Below are 18129 nucleotides of genomic sequence, written 5' to 3' on the forward strand. Positions count from 1 at the left end.
ACCGGGGTAGGTGTGGCCTGCTGGGCTGCCAGCGCCCATGGCTGGCTCATGGCCAGATTTTCATCCATCCAAAGCATTTTGCACTGCTTTGAACCTGAAGTGGTTTAACCTGGCATGTTGCATTAAACCTGAGATCTTTAATTGTTCCTTTGCATTGGGGTGATCCTGTAAGAGCACCTGTGACCCCCCATAGCTTTCTTTTGCTTGTGATCTGGGACTGCAGATATTCTGCTGAAACTCCTGATGGACCAGCTGAGCCCCGGCATGGTGGAGCTTTTGTGGACCTATTCTGTGGACAATAATACAAGCAGTGTGATCTCAGGACTGTCATCTCCTGCTAAAGCAGCGAGGATGGTGAGAGCAGCCTTGCTGCAGCAAGGGTGAAGAGGTGTCATGCTGTGGAGGTGCAGTGTTTGGCTGTGAGCCTCTGGGAGATGTGGGAGAGGACCACGGGTGCCACCAGCCCAGCAAAACACCCCAACAGAAATCAATGAGTGTATTCTCTGCCATTTCCATTGTCTTGCGTGAGACTTACTCCTAAAAAGTGAGTTATGTTACTTACATTAAAGATGGACTCAAATTTAATCAAGTGGAAAACCAGTTTTTACCACCTTGTGAAATGAGTACGACAGGCGCTTAAGAAAGACCCTGTAGTGACTTACGATCTGGTTTTAAGGAATTTCTGCAGGTGTCAATGACTCTTGTTTGAAAGCACCTGTGGGATCTCCATCTCTCTCTCTGCCCAGGAAGATGATGGATTTTGCTGTTTTCTGCCCAGCTTGGACCCGTGCCCTCAGTTACGTGTGTTGCCTCTTCACCATCTGCTCTGTGCCGGAGGAGCCCGGGTGGCACCGGCAGGATGATTTCTTCCTCCAAATAGCAGCAGTTAATAATATCAACCCCTAAACTGACTCCGGCAGGTTAATGGGAATAATCCCTCCTTCTCTTTCCTTCCCCCATAAGCTCTCCCTGGCTTGAGTAATACCTGAGCCAGGCAGGAGGTCTCCAGCATCGCGTGCTTGGCCGCGTGCCTCGGGCACTGCGTGCTTTGCTTCTCCTGTTGGGTTTGATCTGGAGCTGCGTAAAGCCTCAGACGTGCTTAAAATGAAAACGGGTTCTATTTGCGCAAAGCAAAAGGATTAAGGTGTGGGTGCAAAATGGGAAATGTAATTATAAAATGAAGGCATTTAGAAAGCAAAGAGGAAGCGAGTTTAAGCTTAAACCCTACATGACACAGGCCTGTAGTCTTGCATAATCTTTGTGTTCGGTTTTGCTGTACCTCACCCCAGAGAGAGCTCCCCGTAGCAGGTATCTTATTTTTTTTTTTTCTTTAATTTAGTGGTAATCCAGTCCTTTTGGTCATTTGAGGGTGTCCAACCCCAGGACTAACCTGTGTAGATAAGGATGAAAAGTTCACTAAATCAGGCTGCTCCAGAGCTAATCTGAGCATGGAAAATCCTCTCATCACAATTTCCTTCTTGCTCCTGTCTTCAGGAGCCCTCCATCTTACCTTTTGCTTAGGAACAATGTTAAGGACTCTCTAATTTTTGCCATTCCCATATTCTTTGCAAAAGGTGTCCAGGGTGCAACATGTCCATGCAGGAATTGCGTGGCCATTCCCAGTTCCTAGCAGTCCATTGGTTTTTTTTGCTTTTTCTCCCTTCCTTCTCATTGTAAACACTTTCTTCTACTCTGTTCTTTTAATTAGAGTATTGCTTTTAATCAAACTGGCTTTCCTCCCCTGTTGCATTTTCTGAACTGGTGTGAAACTGTGTGGGTTGTGTATTTTGAAATAAATGTTATTTCTGGTACGCCTGTCTTGCCAAATATCCCAGCTTCCAGCCTTCAGGAAGTTTTGTTCGAAATTATATCAGCAGTTGGACTAGGTGATCATTGTGGGTCCCTTCCAGCTGAACTAGTCTATGAAATATTTTATGGAGATGGCAGCCTCAAGCACGGGAGGTACTTGGGTGCTGTGATGTCTCACCCAGCCCCACCACTGCAAACTGGCCAAGTGTAAGACCCGCCACAAGCATCGCTCTGGTCCTTTGCGATTTATTTTGCCTTTCTTCCCCCCCTCTCTTAATCTCTGGAAGTGGAAAAATAGGAAGAATTGGGTGTAATAACACAGAAATAAAGGCATGCATGGGGCTGCTGGGCTGAGGAGAAGAGGTTTCTGTATGGCTGCTATTCATACAGTGTGCGTATTCTCATTTTGGTGCTCCTGTGCTCTGCCAGAAGATCTGTGCGGGTGAGGGTCAGGCTCACAGGTGGTTTCATTGAGTGAGGGCAGAAATCAAAATCTCTGCAATTCTCTCCCATCTTCCTATGATGTTTATTTTGCGGTTTTTTGGGTTTTTTTTCTTTGAAATCACGATGGCTGTACTTCTCAGTGCAGGAAAGGCCTAGTGTTTTAATTAAAAACTTGGTTTTTGAGGGGTCCATAACTCACTGTTTTAATTTGGAGAAGGCTGAAACTTGGCAGATGCTGAAGCAATTTCAGGATCCAGTCCGCAGGCTCTCCATCTAACAGCGGCAGCAGGAGATGGTATTTCCTAGCAGTAAGATACAGTGCTCTAATTCCTTCACTTAGTGTTGCGTGTTTGGAAACGTCACTGCTGGTAACAGCGAGGCGTCTTCCAAGTGGCTGCTTTGTCTTTTCAGAGTCCAAAGATTTCATGTTTGGTTTAGGGGTCTTGGCCACAGACCTCAACATGGAGCGATTAGTGAATTAATTGATTCAAATTAATATTCAGCAGACTTTGGAAAAGCAAAATAGGGAAAAGTTTCTATTTGATTCTTACTCTACCATCTTATTAAGATTACTTTTATTAAATTTTTCTTGCTCAAACTGGGAGATCTGTGATATCTTCAAAATTAGCATATCCTTTCCGAATGGAACAGTGTCATTGCGTGTGACTGGGAAAATGCAGCAGCTTGGGAAGCGCACCAGGAGGAGTGAAAACAAAGTGATCCGTGGCCTTTCTGTTCCAGGCTAGAAATGCACTGATAAGGTCATTCAGTGGCAGGGGAGGGCTGAGGCTAGGGGTCAGGTTTGGGGTAACCTAACTCCTTTCAGGTGGCTTCAATCCATGCTGAGGGTAGAGGCGAGAGATCCCTCGGTGTATGAGTTTCATATTTTGACTCATCTAGGACTCCAACCGCTTTATTTTAAGGAAATAATGCCCAGCAGACAGACTTAACCCTGTGTATGCTTTGCTTTCAGATGGTCCTACCACGACTTTTTCAATAGGTATCGTGTTCTTATGAAAAAGAGAGACCTCTCTAAGAATGACAAGAAGCAGATCTGTCAGACCCTGTTGGAAGACCTCATTAAGGTGAGTGGGGACCAAATCTTTGGCAATGATTTTTACAGCACGGGAGCTCGTGGCTTTGATATGATCTGAATTGTTCTTCCTGCTCCTATTTCACCTGCTGCTCATGCAGGTGCTTATTCAGCCTAGGCAGCCTGGGGCTTTTTCCAAAATTAGGTAGTCTTGCAAGGAGGTAGGGGAGAGCAAGCGTGACGTAGGATTTCTTGATTGCAGTCAAGCTGAACATACCATTTCAGTGCTGGCAAGGTCTAGAGTTTCTTATCACTGACTGTACATGAACGAGTGCCCGTCTCCAGAAAACTCGTCTGGAAAACTCATCCCTCCAACCCCTCCTGCATTTCGGTAGCCATAGCTGGAGTGCATTTTGGAGTCCAGCTTTGGATACTGCTTATGATATCATGAACCTTAGTCAAAATTGGTTCTGTCACTCCATCCTTAAATGTCTCTTTGCACAAATGAGTTAAGAGAAAAATGCAATACTTGCCGTATCTTGATGTGTGGGAGACTTTTATGGCCACTAATATGTAGAAAAAGCATCCTATAGATTGGGACTTTTTCCCCTTATACGTATAAGCAAATGAGAAGTCTTTGCCACTCCTTCTTACCACAACCTTACTACTCACTCATGGGCATTTTTTTTTAAATTGCAAGTGCGCACACAAAGATTTCTTCTTGTTGTCTTGCTGTTGAGGAGCCCAGAATGTGTGCAGCATCTTAGCCAGGTTTTAATTTTTGATCCTTGTTTTCCATGTGGGTTTTTAAGGAATTCACTCGACTGGGTTTCTCTCTGCAAAAGGTTCTCGTTATGCACAAAGCGTTCGTCTTGGCTGCAGAGCCATTTGCAGTGCATGTACGACTTTGCAGGTGTAAGCCTTAATATTTTCGAGAAAGAAATCTTTTCCTGAAGTCTTCTGATGTTGCATTGCTCTATTTAACTTTAAAAAAAAAAAACAACAGAACAATCAAACCCAAGCAAACAAAAAAAACCCCAACCCCAAAACAACCAAAAAACCCCAACCACCCAACCAAAAAACATTCAAAATTTGTATAAATATATGGAACTTAAGACTGAATCCTAGTGCTGCATTCCTCAGTGGGTATATAGAAGCTCAAATAGTTTGGAGTCTAATAATATCTTCACCACCCAGTTAAGAAGAGATGCGAGCTAAGCTGATAAATTTGATTCAAAGTGGGGTTTTTAATCTGTATCTACTGAGCAACATAGACTGAAAAAAAAATGTTTGCCTTAATTAAATTTAGTTTCCTTTATGCTTTTGAAAAGGATCCAGACAAGTTCCAGTTTGGACGTACCAAGATCTTTTTCCGTGCAGGCCAGGTGGCATATCTGGAGAAACTGCGAGCAGATAAATTCAGAGCTGCCACAATCATAATTCAGAAGACGGTGCGGGGCTGGCTGCAGAGGGTCAAGTACAAAAGGCTGAGAAAAGCTGCTATCGTCATCCAGCGCTACACGCGTGGGCACCTGGCACGGAGGTGGGTCCTAGAAAGCCCTCCAAGGAAGGGCTAGCTGGCAGGTCAAGTGGAAAAATGCTTCTGGGCACTTGTATTCTCAATCCATTCCATCTTGTAGACTTCATACTTGGGGGTTTCATAGCAGAAACATTGAAAATGCTCTGCTTGGGGTGTTGCCTTTCAGCCCTGTGTAAACAAGACCCGTTTTGTGCATGTAGGTACCAGGAAGTTTTCTGTTGATGTCAGGACTCATTCCTGGCCCCTCTCTCCAGCTTTGTTTGGGGACAAAAAGATCAAAATTTCTTCTCAGTCTGATTTCAGATCTGTATTGATTTAATTTCTGGGTGCTGGGCCAGGGTTAGAGCATAGGCAGCTAGGCTGTAATCAGATGACTGAAGTGCTCTGAGATATTTAGGTGACAGTCTTTCACAGAACTAATATTTTTCTGCGACTACCTCTGGCAAAGGGCGCTTGGATCAGGCAGTGAGCGCTTTGCTAGTTGGTATGTGCTCCTCTTCTTCAGGGATCAGATTTGTGCCTCCTCAGTATCCAAGAGGAGTTCTCGGAATCGATTTGCTGTATCCTTTGTAATGAGAAAAATTCTAATTACTGGCAATGGGGCCATTTACAGTACAGAATATTAGAGCCCGGCGTTTAACTCTCTGCATGCAGGAACCTCAAGCTTCCTCGTGGTGGTGGCTTGCTGAGGTTTCGGTAGATAACGCTGCACTGGAGAGTAGGCTGCTGGTAGCAGATGTGGGGTGGGTGTGAGGGAGCAGTAAAGCAATGTAATAGCATCCCAACGCATGGGTCACCTTGCATCTTGTGCCCCTTATTCATGTCAAATGCTGATGTTCTTCTGCATCTAGCCAAGCTGGCTTCAGGCATTTTGCAGATAGGAAAAAGGAGTAGATTTGGGTCCTTTCAGTTTTGTTCCCCTTCTTGTTTTCTGCTTAGAGAAGCTGCGGTGTGTTAGGTGTATTGCTTGGTTTTGAGCAGCAATGTTCTCCCTGGCTCCGAGTTAGCACCTGCCCATCAAAAGTGCTGCTGCCTAATTTGCAACCCAATTAACTTTGCTTGCACTTGGGCAACATGAGATGCTCCTACAGGGCTCCTGCACAGTCACTTCACTCCTGATTGCTGGATGCATGTTGATTTCTATCAGTTATTGAAGCAACCAAAGGTTCCTTCCAAGGATTTCCTCCAAATCGTACTGTATTTTTGAAGAACATCAGAGATGCTAACTGAATTTGTGGTTTATTTGCTCTTGTGAAAGGGATTGGCCTCTGGGAGAATCCAAGAGGGATGAGGAGGTCTCAAATGAGCAAAGCTGGGCAGTTTGGTGACTTTTATTTAAAAGTGAGCACAGATTTTTCTTGTCCCCAGAGGTCCATGTACTTCTCTAGGCTCGTGGCTGCAGGTCTCTCTCAGCAGCCTTACAGCTCATTTGAAGACAAGGCAAATGAGGCTTAAGCAATAAGAGGAAGGTTAAGAAAAAGGAGGACTCGGTGATTAACTTTAGCCTCTCCATGCACACTTACAGACTTGGACTCTGTATTTACCTTTGCATCAGCCAACCTTTCCTCTAAGGAGGGGAGGAGGAATCCCTGGTGATGTCGGAGTGACGGGGTATGAGCTAAAAGAGAGGCTGGAAACAGATGTACAGAACCCACCTGCTGCAGCGTTTCTTTAATGTGATTTTTCAGTTCACCTCTTCGTGCTGGTTTCGTAGGGATGAGTGTCATCGGAATAACTGCTTTCTCTTCTTTTTGGAATCAGACCATCCCTTGTCCTCTTTAGTAAGCTCTGGTTCAGTGGGTCCTAATGAGAAACCATCATCCTTGACAACGAGAATATATAAGCCGATCTGATACGGCTCTTTCAGTTTTGATCTGCTTTTCACAAAATAAAGTAGTGGATCAAATATCTCTATAATGCTTCATGCTGAGAGCACTAAATGAATCATAAATTCAGCAAAACAAGCTAATTATCAAATTAAATGGAGGTTTTATGGGCATTTATTAACCTGTGTAACTGCAAATTGAACATGAATTCAGTTGGAGCACGGGAGCAACACGGCACAGAGTTGACCACATTTCTCATTATTTACACTTTGTGAATGGCCTGGGGCTCTGCTCATGAATGTTGCCAAACCAGTGCACACCAGTTTAAATGTCAAATCGATTTGCGGCCGTTTTCACTGTGTTGGTAGATACCCTGTGCGATGTTTGCTTTTTATAGTTAGAGAAGTGATGGAGCCAACTTGGACATCGACTGGCTCAAGTACCGAAGTCAGAGAGTTCAAACCAAGGGAAAAGATGGAAAATAGTTGGTTTTACTGCTGTTTAGGAATAAAGAGGTGTGTTGATTCCTGGTTCCGGTGCTCCTGGGTGCCATGGACGCTGTCTGATTGCACAGGTGTTCTCGTTATTCTAAAGGAGACGTGCTATCAACTACCTTTTTTTCTTAGCCCTACTGCTGAGATCTTGAATACTGTCAAGCTACTTTGGGACAAAAAGGTTTTCTCTCTGTCCAGTTTAAAACTTATTATGACAGAAAGAAGGAGAGTTTAGTTTTACTGCTACGCTTTTTCCTGGGCTTTGCAGACTTGCTGAGTACCTGAGGAGGACGAGAGCTGCCATCGTCATCCAGAAGCAGTACCGAATGCTGCGGATCCTCCGAGCTTTCCAGAGGGTCCGCAACGCAACCATCACCATTCAAGCTTTTGCTCGGGGCATGTTTGTCAGGAGGATTTATCACAAGGTATGACTCCATGGGGTGTCTTTGCATTAGATAAGAGTAGGAATAGCCTTTATATTTACCTCCGCTGGCGCAGCATGACGATGTATTTATTGTGGCCGTTTTGATGTTTTACGAAGCTGACTGCCTCTGGTGTTTCTGGAGAGCACACGGTGACGGCGAGCATTACCATTTAAAGCTGTGCAAGCAAAAATTATTTTGGCAGCAGCACCTCAGCGGCGCAGCTAAATGAAGTTAGTCATTTGGATGCTGGAAGGCATTGTGGAAATCTGAAAATGTCATTTGATCTGACCCATACTCTGCAAAAACCTCCCTGGCAAACCAGATTTGTGTCTGAGCTGTGCTGCAGGTGCTGTTTCCCGTATGGTAGGAAGAGCAGTAGGGTCTGTCATGGAAGGCATCAAGTCATTTATTGATATAAATCCCTCTTTAATTAGTTCTCTCCATTTAGCTTTCTGTGTGAAACCAGGAGCTGAAAACAAGGAAGTAAAGGTTTGATAACAGCAAATGATAGTGAGAAATTGTCTGTCAGGAAACGAGAACAGCTTTGGGGAATCTTCTGTCCTCTCTTCAGAACCAGCCTTACTTCAGCAGTCACCAAAATTTATGCCTAATGGGTGGTCATGGGGGTACTCTAAGAAGTCAGAGGCTTGATGAGCCAGGAGGGGAGAGCCTGCTCCTGGAGATGATGGAGGCTACCTGGACACCTGGTGACCCACCAGAGAGATCAGTGAAGTCCTACAAAACAGAGCAGCTGGATGCTGGTGATCAGGAATTCATGCTGCCACTGCTTTTTTGGCATTTTTTTTTTTTTTTAAATTGGAAGCCTCTGCAGGGGAGGCAGCTGGTCCAGCATTTAAACTCTGAGATTCAAGGCAACCCAAAATCTTAACAAGGTGTAGAAGTTGGCTGAAGGTCAGGCCTCTCAAATCTGAACATCCTTAATCTCTGGAGCACCTGGATGTAGGTGTCAGTTCAAGTGCATGCTCAGTAACAGATGCAGGGCTGCAGGTGGTGTTCCATGGGGTCAGGGTATGTCCAGTGCCCCCCAAGACTTTGCTGTAAGGCTGGAAGAGGCCCCCAAGGCAATGCAGTAAGGTTTCTTCTATTTGTAAGAGTGTGAAGTCTAGAGGCATACAAAGCTCATGTCAGAGTAACTCCTACTGCATCCTAAGTTCACACGATCCCTTTATTCTGAATTAAAATTTGCAAGTGCAAAGAAAGCCCTAGGGTGAAACAAAAGATTTGTGAGAAGCTGGTACAGTACCATTTCTGATACAACTTATGCCAAACTAATAACAGCAAAGTGTCTTGTAATCTTTAAAATCTCCTGGTATTTCTTTCCTCGTAATACTGCAGCACAGATCAACATGAAGTTACTAATAACGTGCTGGTGGTATCTCTGATATGTCAGCCTTCGGTTTTAGCAGAAGGAATTGAACTGCCCCCTACCAAAAAGATTGCTGTAAATTTTGGGGGAGAAATTCAATGCAGAAGTGCCAGAAGCTTCACAAAACCAGATATAAGTTTCTAAAAATTGCATCATGCAAGAGAACTGGCTGCAAACTGTAGTGAAAGGACTCCAGGGTTTTATTTGAAGGTTATCCCTGTGATAAGAAACCCCACCAGGACAGCATTTATCTGCAGTATAAATTATCATAATGCAGGGACAGAACACAGGAAAAAAAAAAGTCTAAAATTCTGTTCTGGTGTGAGTTATATCTGATGCTGAAGGGACAGTAAGCTTAAGGCTAAGTGTTGGTGTGTCTTTTAATGGCCGTTTGTTCTGCTAGCTATGGATATGGTGGATCTGAGTACTATTCCGAGGTGGAATGTGTGGTCTATTCTATGAAGTATGACAGCCCAGATGTCTCCTGTCCCCATCGAGTCTCCTAGTCACCAACTCAGGACCATATCCCCTCTTGTTTCACTGGCCAGGCAGATGTTGCCTCTTTTTGGAGAGCAGCACAGTTCCTAAGAGAGGACTGGATGTGCCCTGCCTGTGTTAGTTGAGTGCAGTGACCGGAGAAACCCCCGAGGAGGAGGAAGTTGAAGCACCCCTTCCTGTCTATAAAAGAGGATGCACAATAATAGCCTCTATCTCCAGCCTTCACCCTCTGCACCTACCAGGACACTCCTGCTTGAAGGAGAAGCCCTTTCAAAGGCAGATTGGGAAGTGTTGAGTGTCATGTTGCAGCCAAACCAAGGCTGCTGCTACCTTTGCAGGTGACTTTTCTCCCTTGATTGTCCCATTTCTGCCCTGTGTTTTGTAGATCCTTGCAGAGCACAAAGCCACCATCCTCCAGAAGTACGCCCGTGGCTGGCTGGCCCGCACTCGCTTCCGCCGGGTCAGGGGTGCCACCATCATCCTGCAGTGCTACTACCGGCGCATGAAGGCCAGGCAGCAGCTGAAGGCACTGAAGATTGAGGCCCGCTCGGCACAGCACCTGAAGAAGCTCAACATTGGCATGGAGAACAAGGTGGTCCAGCTTCAAAGGAAGATCGATGAACAGGTACGTCCTGAGCTGTGCTGGGACAAGTGTGGTCCCGCTTCTGCTTTGCCTCTCTTGTGCTGTCCTTTCTGGGAAGGTTTTTATCTTCCTGTGGCATCTGGGAAGGATGTCATGGTGGTGGCAGCCTTCTGCTACTGCTGGCCAGACCCTTGTAAAGGTGGGACAGCAGCACGGAAGTGTAGATGCACTTGGATCTTGGGTCGCCACCTTGCTGTCTGAAGAGCTTGCTCAGTAAGCTGCAAAAGCTGCATTGTAATTGTTGTGAGAAGTGCCCAGAAGGACTCAGAGGAGGGAGATAAAATGGCAATTTTGAAAGCTGTTGCTTGAAAACGCAAGCCAGCTCCGCGTGAGATCCCTATGACAAAAAGGCTTTGGCCGTTAGACTTTCTGCTTGCAAGCACTAAGGATGCAGAGCCTGCTGTACTGAACCATATGTCTTGTAAGTCACAGGACCCGGAAGGTAGAAGGTAAATTGGATAAATACTTTGCAAAGTACTTTAAGCATGTTTGTGTTGCTGGATGTAACAACTGTTCAGAAGTAAGAGCTGTGATGAGGGGTGAGATGGCGCCTTGTAGTGGTAGATGCCTGTGTGGATGGCTTGATGGTCTTACTGTGACTACTTGATCACAGAGAGGTCTTCATCAAATGCCATCAAATGTCATTAGTGAGCTGTGAAATAGTTGTGTGATTACACATGTAGAAGAAGGGTTTTCCCACCTACTAATCTGAGTGTGCAAGTTACTCTGATAAATACCTTCTATGTTGCTTCCGATGCTGTACAAGGACTTCAGGGAGGAGTTTAAGAAATATTGAGTAGACCCATTTGCGTCCACTAATTTCAACAGGGAACTTCATGTCCACCTATATCCTTAAACTGTCCTTTTACAGGCAGGAGAAACATTCTCTGTAAGTCAGGATACCTACTTATTTGTATTACCAGTTATTAGTAACTGCAGTTTATCGTTCTCTTTGGGATGCTGTCAGGAACCCTTACACATCACACGCGGTTTCCTCACAGCCTTAAATCTCTCCCATCCCTGTGTGACACAAGAGGTCCTGCCATGAAGAAGATGAGAAATGACTCTGCGTTGGCTCAGATATTGCAGAGTCAAGACACCCGGGGATTTGCATTACTGCTGGCCACTTTCATTGCTGTATTAATTGGCTGCGAAGCGAGCACCGCAGTAGAGCCTGACTTTTAAACCGTGGTGTTTAATTTGAAGATGGCTGCTTGCATGCTTAGATTTTGCAGACAAAACTGTAGCTTAGGAACGGAAAACCTTAGGCATAAGGTTTTCTATATATTTATGTATTGGAAACCTATTTGATATGACCCTTCGTCTGGAGGGTATTTGGTGGAATTAATGAGGACAAGTCATAGAATAGAACCATAGAATCGTAGAATTGCTTAGGTTGGAAAAGACCTTTAAGATCATCAAGTCCAACCGTTAACCATCCAACTGTCATTTCAGGTCCACGTATTTGGGGTGAACTCATGCAGTGAGCATGAACGTCTGTTAGGTCTGCTGAGCTGCTGGACTTGGCGGTAGAGCAGCAGTATTTTATTTATTTTTCTTGCCCCCAAATTCTTTGCCATTTGCTGCTAGGAAAAGTGGGAGGGAGGGGGAGTGGAACAATAAGGAAAAAGAAAACCTTTGGTTAATGTTGGCTTTCCTGTCGTGGATTAGGAAAGCACCAGAAAGGTCTGCTTTGGGGAAGGAGACACGGAGAGCTTTCAAGTAGGCAGAAATAATGGGCTGGAGCTCATCTTGATGTCTCTTGGTCTCCACGCAGAGCGTTTTCGAGGAGTGACTTTGCTTTCTGTGTAACTTTTGCAGGAAAGAACTGCTGCTCTGTATTATTCGTGGTAGTCTGTCCACTGAGCTAATTTTAACCGTCGTTTCAGGACTGACAGGTTTCCCTGGGATGCTTTGGATGTGCTGGTGAGCACTGTTCCCGTGGACTTTTTTTTCAGCACACTGGATTATTTTTTTTTTCTGGCAACAGCGAGTTTGTTGCCTCATATTTTCCATGAAGTATCTTGGTTTCAGCCCTTGCTAATCTATAAACATGACCTTTGAAAATACCAATTAACTTTTTACAAAAAAAAAAAAAATTGCAGGTAACCCTGGGGAACTGCAGTTGTATCATTTTTTGACTAGCCATGGAAGAAAATGTTTCTATTTCTGCTACTTTAGCTCATGCATGAACAGAGAAATGCAATACTCCGTGTGCCCCTGAGGAAGAGGTCTTCCTCTGAAAACATTAAAACCTATTGTTGCATGTCAGCCTCAGCTCACATGCTCTAGCATCCGTAACTGGGCCTATTTAATTCCATTTCTAAATCAGGTGAGGGATTTTTTTTTTTTGCACTCACAAGAAAGCTTTAAATCTGTTTTGCCGTGAAATGTCCGCATTGGACCACTTTTTTTCTGTCCACATTGGACCACTCCTGTTCTTTTCAGTTAAGTGAGGTTTTTTCAAATATGTATGTGGTAGCTGCCTGAGACAGTTTTAAAGCTGTTACCTAATTTAGTGTTTATGCAGCCAATATTTAGACTCGCAGCGAGCTCCCTACACTATCTCTGCAAGCAGCAGCATCTCTGCGAGCATTTTATTGTGAATAAAACCACTTTGGGTAACGGTAGCGATGAAGTTGTTGTCTCTGCCTTTGGTAGCACAAGAAATTCTAGGTTGGTTCACAGAGCCTGGGCTGAAACAGGGACCGTCACAGCACTGCTGGGCTGGAAAATGATTTAAAATACAACAAGTTTAAGTTTAATGGGGTCTGAGCAATCTCTGATTGCAGTGGGGACCAGCCATTTTGCTACGGGGATGGTAAATGGTCTCTCATGTCTCTAGTAGCCAACAACAAGAAAAAGTATTCTTGTGCATTTATCTTCTATCGGGAATGAAGTTTCAGTTGGGCTGGTATGTAAAATTGTATACAAATTGGGACACAAAGCCATAAAACATGGTGTGTTGGAGAATGAGCAGAGGTGGGGGGAGCAGCAGCAATCTGTGAACCGGAGTGGTGGTTGCCGTTCTCCGTAGGCAAAGCTTTTCTCTCCAAATGTATCTCGCTGGAAATGGCTTTGGTCATGGGAAAATCTTAATTCCTTAATACTGCACGAATGCTGAATTTTGATGTTTGCTACTGATTCATTACAAAGGAGCAAAGGAAAAGATGTTCATGTCCCTGATTTACTTGTTTTTCCATTTGAGATGTGTGTTAATCTTGCTTCGGTGAGCTGAGACTGCAGCGCGAGTGGGGTGCTTTGGGAGGTCACCTAGAGAGGGGCCAAAAGGATGATCAGAGCGATGGGAGAAGAAACGGTCCTACGAGCCACATGGGGAATCTAAAAGAGACTAATCTGAGGCATTGGTGGGGATTTCAGTATCCACCAACTCACCATTTATTTGTGCCAGGGTCTGTCAGGTTTAGAAGAACGTGTGTAGACCTAGAAGACAAAATTCTCTACTTTCATGGCTTTTTTTTCTTTCCCAGGCTGTAAGGTTCTCTGAAAACTCTGTTGTACAGGAGCTTATGGGAACCTTTGATCCTATTACAGACATCAGTCCTCTTTGCGTTGAATTTTTTTTTTCTGGCTCACTTGACTCTAGTGAATATCTTAGATGAAGAAGTTGCATCTCAGGATCTGTGACTTTGCACCTTTACTGCTTATCCTGACCAGTCAAAAATTGTCTATCAGGACTTCCCTAGTCCATTGACTTTTTAAAATTATACATTTGTGTCTTTTTAAGGCTTTTGTCTTCTGGCTTGTTCATCTCAAGCTTTTCTTAGCTTCCACATGAACTGAAAACTTCTGGATGAATGGAGCAGTTTCTCATGAGCTGGTGTGACTCTGCAAAACCGCAAAAGGCTAAGTTGCCAATTACCAGGACTCTGATCTGGCCTGGACAACAAACTCTTGCCAAATATTTTCCAGCAAGACCAGGAAAGACCAAACCTGATATTTCTGATGCTCAAGCACAATATCCACCAAAGTCCAATTTAAGAAAGGAGAGCTTTTTGGATCATGTGTACGCTGAGTGATGTGAACACAGGTCTTTAAAGCTGTTTTGAAAGCTTTCAAAAAGAAAACTTTAAAAACTGGACTACATTCTGAATTTCAAAACAGTTCTTTTGCTCTCATGATTATGTACCTGATGTTAGCAAAGCTGCGTGGTAGGCTCTTTACTGAAGTTCTTGGTCTGTCATGAATTCATTGTCATTTCTGGGGCTAGCTAATAACGATAATGTTTTAGTCACAATGTAGTTCCCATTGACTTTGATTTGAACCACAAAAATCAAAGCTGCTGAATTTTCAGGTCTCAAAACTTGGGAGCAAATCATTGCTAAGTGCTTTAAAAGAGAAAATCTAAGCAAATAAAAAGATGATTGAGCCGGCACATGACTTAAAGCTGAGGTTTAGGGAGGTCTTTGTGCTCAGGGCTGTAATTATTCTACAGTGCATTGTCACCCCAGGCTCCTGCAGGCATAAGAGTCAGGAATAAAAGGATAAACTGCAAACCCAACATTGCCAACCAAAAAAATTGCAAGCAAATTGCATTAAGCAACGTTGTTTGGAAGCTGTAATAAAAATGTAGGTTTTTTCGTTTGTTTGCTAGTGCTATTACGTGTTGTTTGCCTTTGCTTCAAGTGTAACATCAATTTAACAAATGCTTGTATAATCATTAGCAAAATATTATTGAGCTTTTGTCACAGTTCTGAAATTGGTTTTACCTGTATGAGTTATTAGTATATGCATGGAAATGTTCCTTATCGGAAGTTCGTTATCCACCACGCTCAAGGATTTTTTGACCTTTACTTTTGTAGTGCACGAGTGCGTGCACTAATCTTGCTTATGGTCTTACTTTCTTCTTTTGGGGATGAACAGAACAAGGAATACAAACTTCTGAATGAGCAGCTGTCTACGCTCACATCTGCCCACTCCTCCGAGGTGGAAAAGCTGAAGAAAGAACTGATGCAATATCAGCAGAGCCACGAGGGTGACGGCAACCAACTTGTCAGCTTGAAAGAAGAGATGGAGCACCTCCATCTGGAGCTTGAAAAAGCTCATGGTGAGAGGAAGGTTGTGGAAGACAGCTACATTAAGGAGAAAGACCTACTGAGAAAGGTACGTGCATTTGTCATGTCTCATGTTGTGTAGGTGGTCCTGCTGGTGAAAACTTGCTCTTCACACATCGGAAGGGGAAAGACTTAATTTATATTCTATAAATATTTTTTTTTTCTTTTTGTCAGTGAATGCCCCTAGAATTTGCCTTTTAACCAGATCATGGGGCAGCAAGGGCAGGTGGACATCCCTGCAGGAGCAGTGACTGCTTCATGTCAGAAGGATGCCCCTTCTCAATGCCTTTTGCACTGCCAACCATGAAGAAACTCCCCAGACCAGTCTGAAACAACGGCACTTAATAACCATGGATACGCCACAGAGCTTTGTGTATATACAGTGATTCTTCATGGTGGGTAATGCAAAGTATTGGAGAAGGCTGTTGTAGATGCTATAAATATTAGGAAAGCGTCCTCCCTCAGCCCAGCTGGGTATCGAACGCGAGGGTTCGGTTTCTGCCATGCGGTCCGTGGCCATTGCAGCTGGTCATAGTGGCTGGTGTTGTAGCTATGTGCAGAGTATGACCTGTGTGGGGACCAACTCATCTCTCCCAAGCAGGGCACTGCTCCAACACCAGCTAGGCTGGTTGTTACAAGCCTTCATAGGGTTTGGAGCTGTAATGTGGACTAAACTTTTTTATTTTTTTCCCCTCCTTCAGGCAAACTCCTAAGCTTTCTGGATCTCTTGAGGTGAAGGTGGCCCAACAGTGCCACCATTGTACAAGAAAGCATTCTAGCAGGAGAAAGAGACTTCAGAGTGTAGAGTTTTTTTCCAAATAGTAAAAATGGACGTTTTACACTGAATTTCTTTGGTCAGGTTCATTCTGAATAACCTTTGTGCCCATGCTTATAACCTAAGGTACAAAGCTATGGGTTCAGTTTCCTGCTGCGAATGCTTATGGCAGCTCAGGCTAAATCCGTGATCTGTTGTCTTCTGCACTGGTGGTTGAAGTGGTTTCTTTGATCCTGTTATTGGAAAGAACTTAGGGCTTTTCTACTCAATGGGTTGCATAGAAAAAGCTATTTTGCAGCTGTTACTCTAGAATAGTGCATTTTTGGAGATAAAAAGAGGTTTGTGATTAGCTGTGTTTTAATTATGGTAATATTGCGTCCAGATGAGTCTCTTCTAGGGCACTTCACTCCCCAGCGCCTGCCCTGGCCAACCTCTCCTTGTGGGTAAGCCCTCAGATGGTGGGTTTGGATGAAAAACTGTGGGGACTGTGTGGTCAGGGATAACTTAATCTGAACAACTAGCAGAGCTGAAATCCATTTTTGGGTGTGCTTCTCAAAAGGGCATCCGGCCTGTGCGCGTGTTGTCTCTTGGCTGGACCAAGAGCTGTCAGAACAGCAGTTCCTCTGCTCTTTGCACATGTATTCCACCCACACAGGGACGTATGGAGTCAGTGATTTTCTTTTCTGCAGCACCAAATTTGAAGATCCTTTTTGGCACAGGGCTCAGTTCATTAGCTGGCTGCAGTACAGGCTTTTAGAGCCTGAAAGGATGCTTTATTTTGAAGGTGATGCAGCTGGGGAAAAGCTGCTTCTCTTTGTTCTTGATTGCAAATCCCCTTCAAGCACTCAGAAGAAAGGTTGACTTAATGACCAAAGAAATGCTTTCAAAAAGCATGAAAACAAAGCAAAAGCTTTCCCTTGCTGTAGTAATGCCTACAGCAAAGGAAATACTATGTGCTTTACCATGACAATAAATGGTTTAATTGTAAAACATTTCTACTGAGCAGTGCAGGCTCCCATTTCTGATGCTGGCTTTCAGTTGCTCCCTTAGGTTCCTCACAAGTGGGAAGATAGGGAAGATCTGTTTCCTTCCTGGAAACTTTTGTTTAGCCGAAACACTTTCCGAGAAAAATCCTGATAGAGATTTTTGAGTTGTTCTCATAACTACCAAAAGTGGGGGGAGTGTTGTGAAACTGAATTCAGGTGTGAGAAGCACTTTCCACCTTCAAGAGCAAGACCACACTGTGGTTGTCATGGGTTGCGTGCTCTCTGGAGATAATACCCCAAATCATCGGACACTTCCGAGTGAGACTGGGGCGACAGCCTTAATTTTATTGACTTGAGCTGGGGCTGCAGCTTCTGCAAATCCATATTAGTTATGATTTTGTTACTGAAGAAAAGTCCTTTAATCTCTTCCTTATAGCTTTTTCTCTCCAACTCTTTAATTTTAGCTCCTCTTATTCCATTTTGTGATAAAGTTTAAAACATCAGATCTGGGTGAGTACCAACAGCTCTTCCTAGGGCTTTCAGCACCTAATCTTCTCAGTGAGCTAGGATGATTCAAATCTTGGCCAGGACTTTTATTAGGAAAATACTAAATGCCATCATCCTTTCCTCACAAGATCAAGGGAGGACCGGAGCCAGATCTCATGAGCAGGTGATTCCAGTGTAACACTTAAATAAGGGCTGAATCATATAATCGTTTAGGTTGGAAAAGACCTTTAAGATCATCAAGCCAAATCGTTCCCCTACCCCTGCCATCCCACCACTAAACCCTGGCCCTAAGCACCTCGGCTGCCCGGCTGTTAAATCCCCCCCGGGGCGGGCCAGCCCCTTCCAGAGCCTGACAACCCCTTCTGTGAAGAAATTTTTCCTAATGTTTAACCTAAACCTGCCCTGGCACAACTTATCATAGAATGTTTTGGGTTGGAAGGGACCCCTAGAGGTCATCTACTCCAACCCTCCTGCAGTGAGCAGGGACACCACTAACCACATCAGGTTGCTCAGAGCCCCATCCAACCTGGTCTTGAATGTTTCCAGGGAACTTCAGACCATTTCGCCTAATCACATCGACCATTACTAGGGAGAAAAGGCCAACCCCCACCTCTCTACAACCTCCTGTCAGGCAGTTGTAGAGGGCGATCAGGTCTCCCCTCAGCCTCCTCTTCTCCAGACTAAACA

General features: G+C 44.3%; 1 protein-coding gene across 1 annotated transcript in view; it reads left to right on the top strand.

The window, feature by feature from the left end:
- Nucleotides 1-18129, top strand: part of MYO5B (myosin VB) — a 134744-nt gene that overhangs the window by 75296 nt on the left and 41319 nt on the right. Inside the window, exons 18-22 of the mRNA XM_035903088.1 lie at nucleotides 3227-3338; nucleotides 4618-4829; nucleotides 7415-7571; nucleotides 9842-10081; nucleotides 14984-15223. Of these exons, the coding sequence (XP_035758981.1) occupies nucleotides 3227-3338; nucleotides 4618-4829; nucleotides 7415-7571; nucleotides 9842-10081; nucleotides 14984-15223 (961 nt within the window). The remainder of the gene's footprint in view (nucleotides 1-3226; nucleotides 3339-4617; nucleotides 4830-7414; nucleotides 7572-9841; nucleotides 10082-14983; nucleotides 15224-18129) is intronic.

This window comes from Egretta garzetta, unplaced genomic scaffold, assembly GCF_000687185.1.
Source record: "Egretta garzetta isolate BGI_Z169 unplaced genomic scaffold, ASM68718v1 scaffold179, whole genome shotgun sequence".
NCBI lineage: Eukaryota > Metazoa > Chordata > Aves > Pelecaniformes > Ardeidae > Egretta > Egretta garzetta.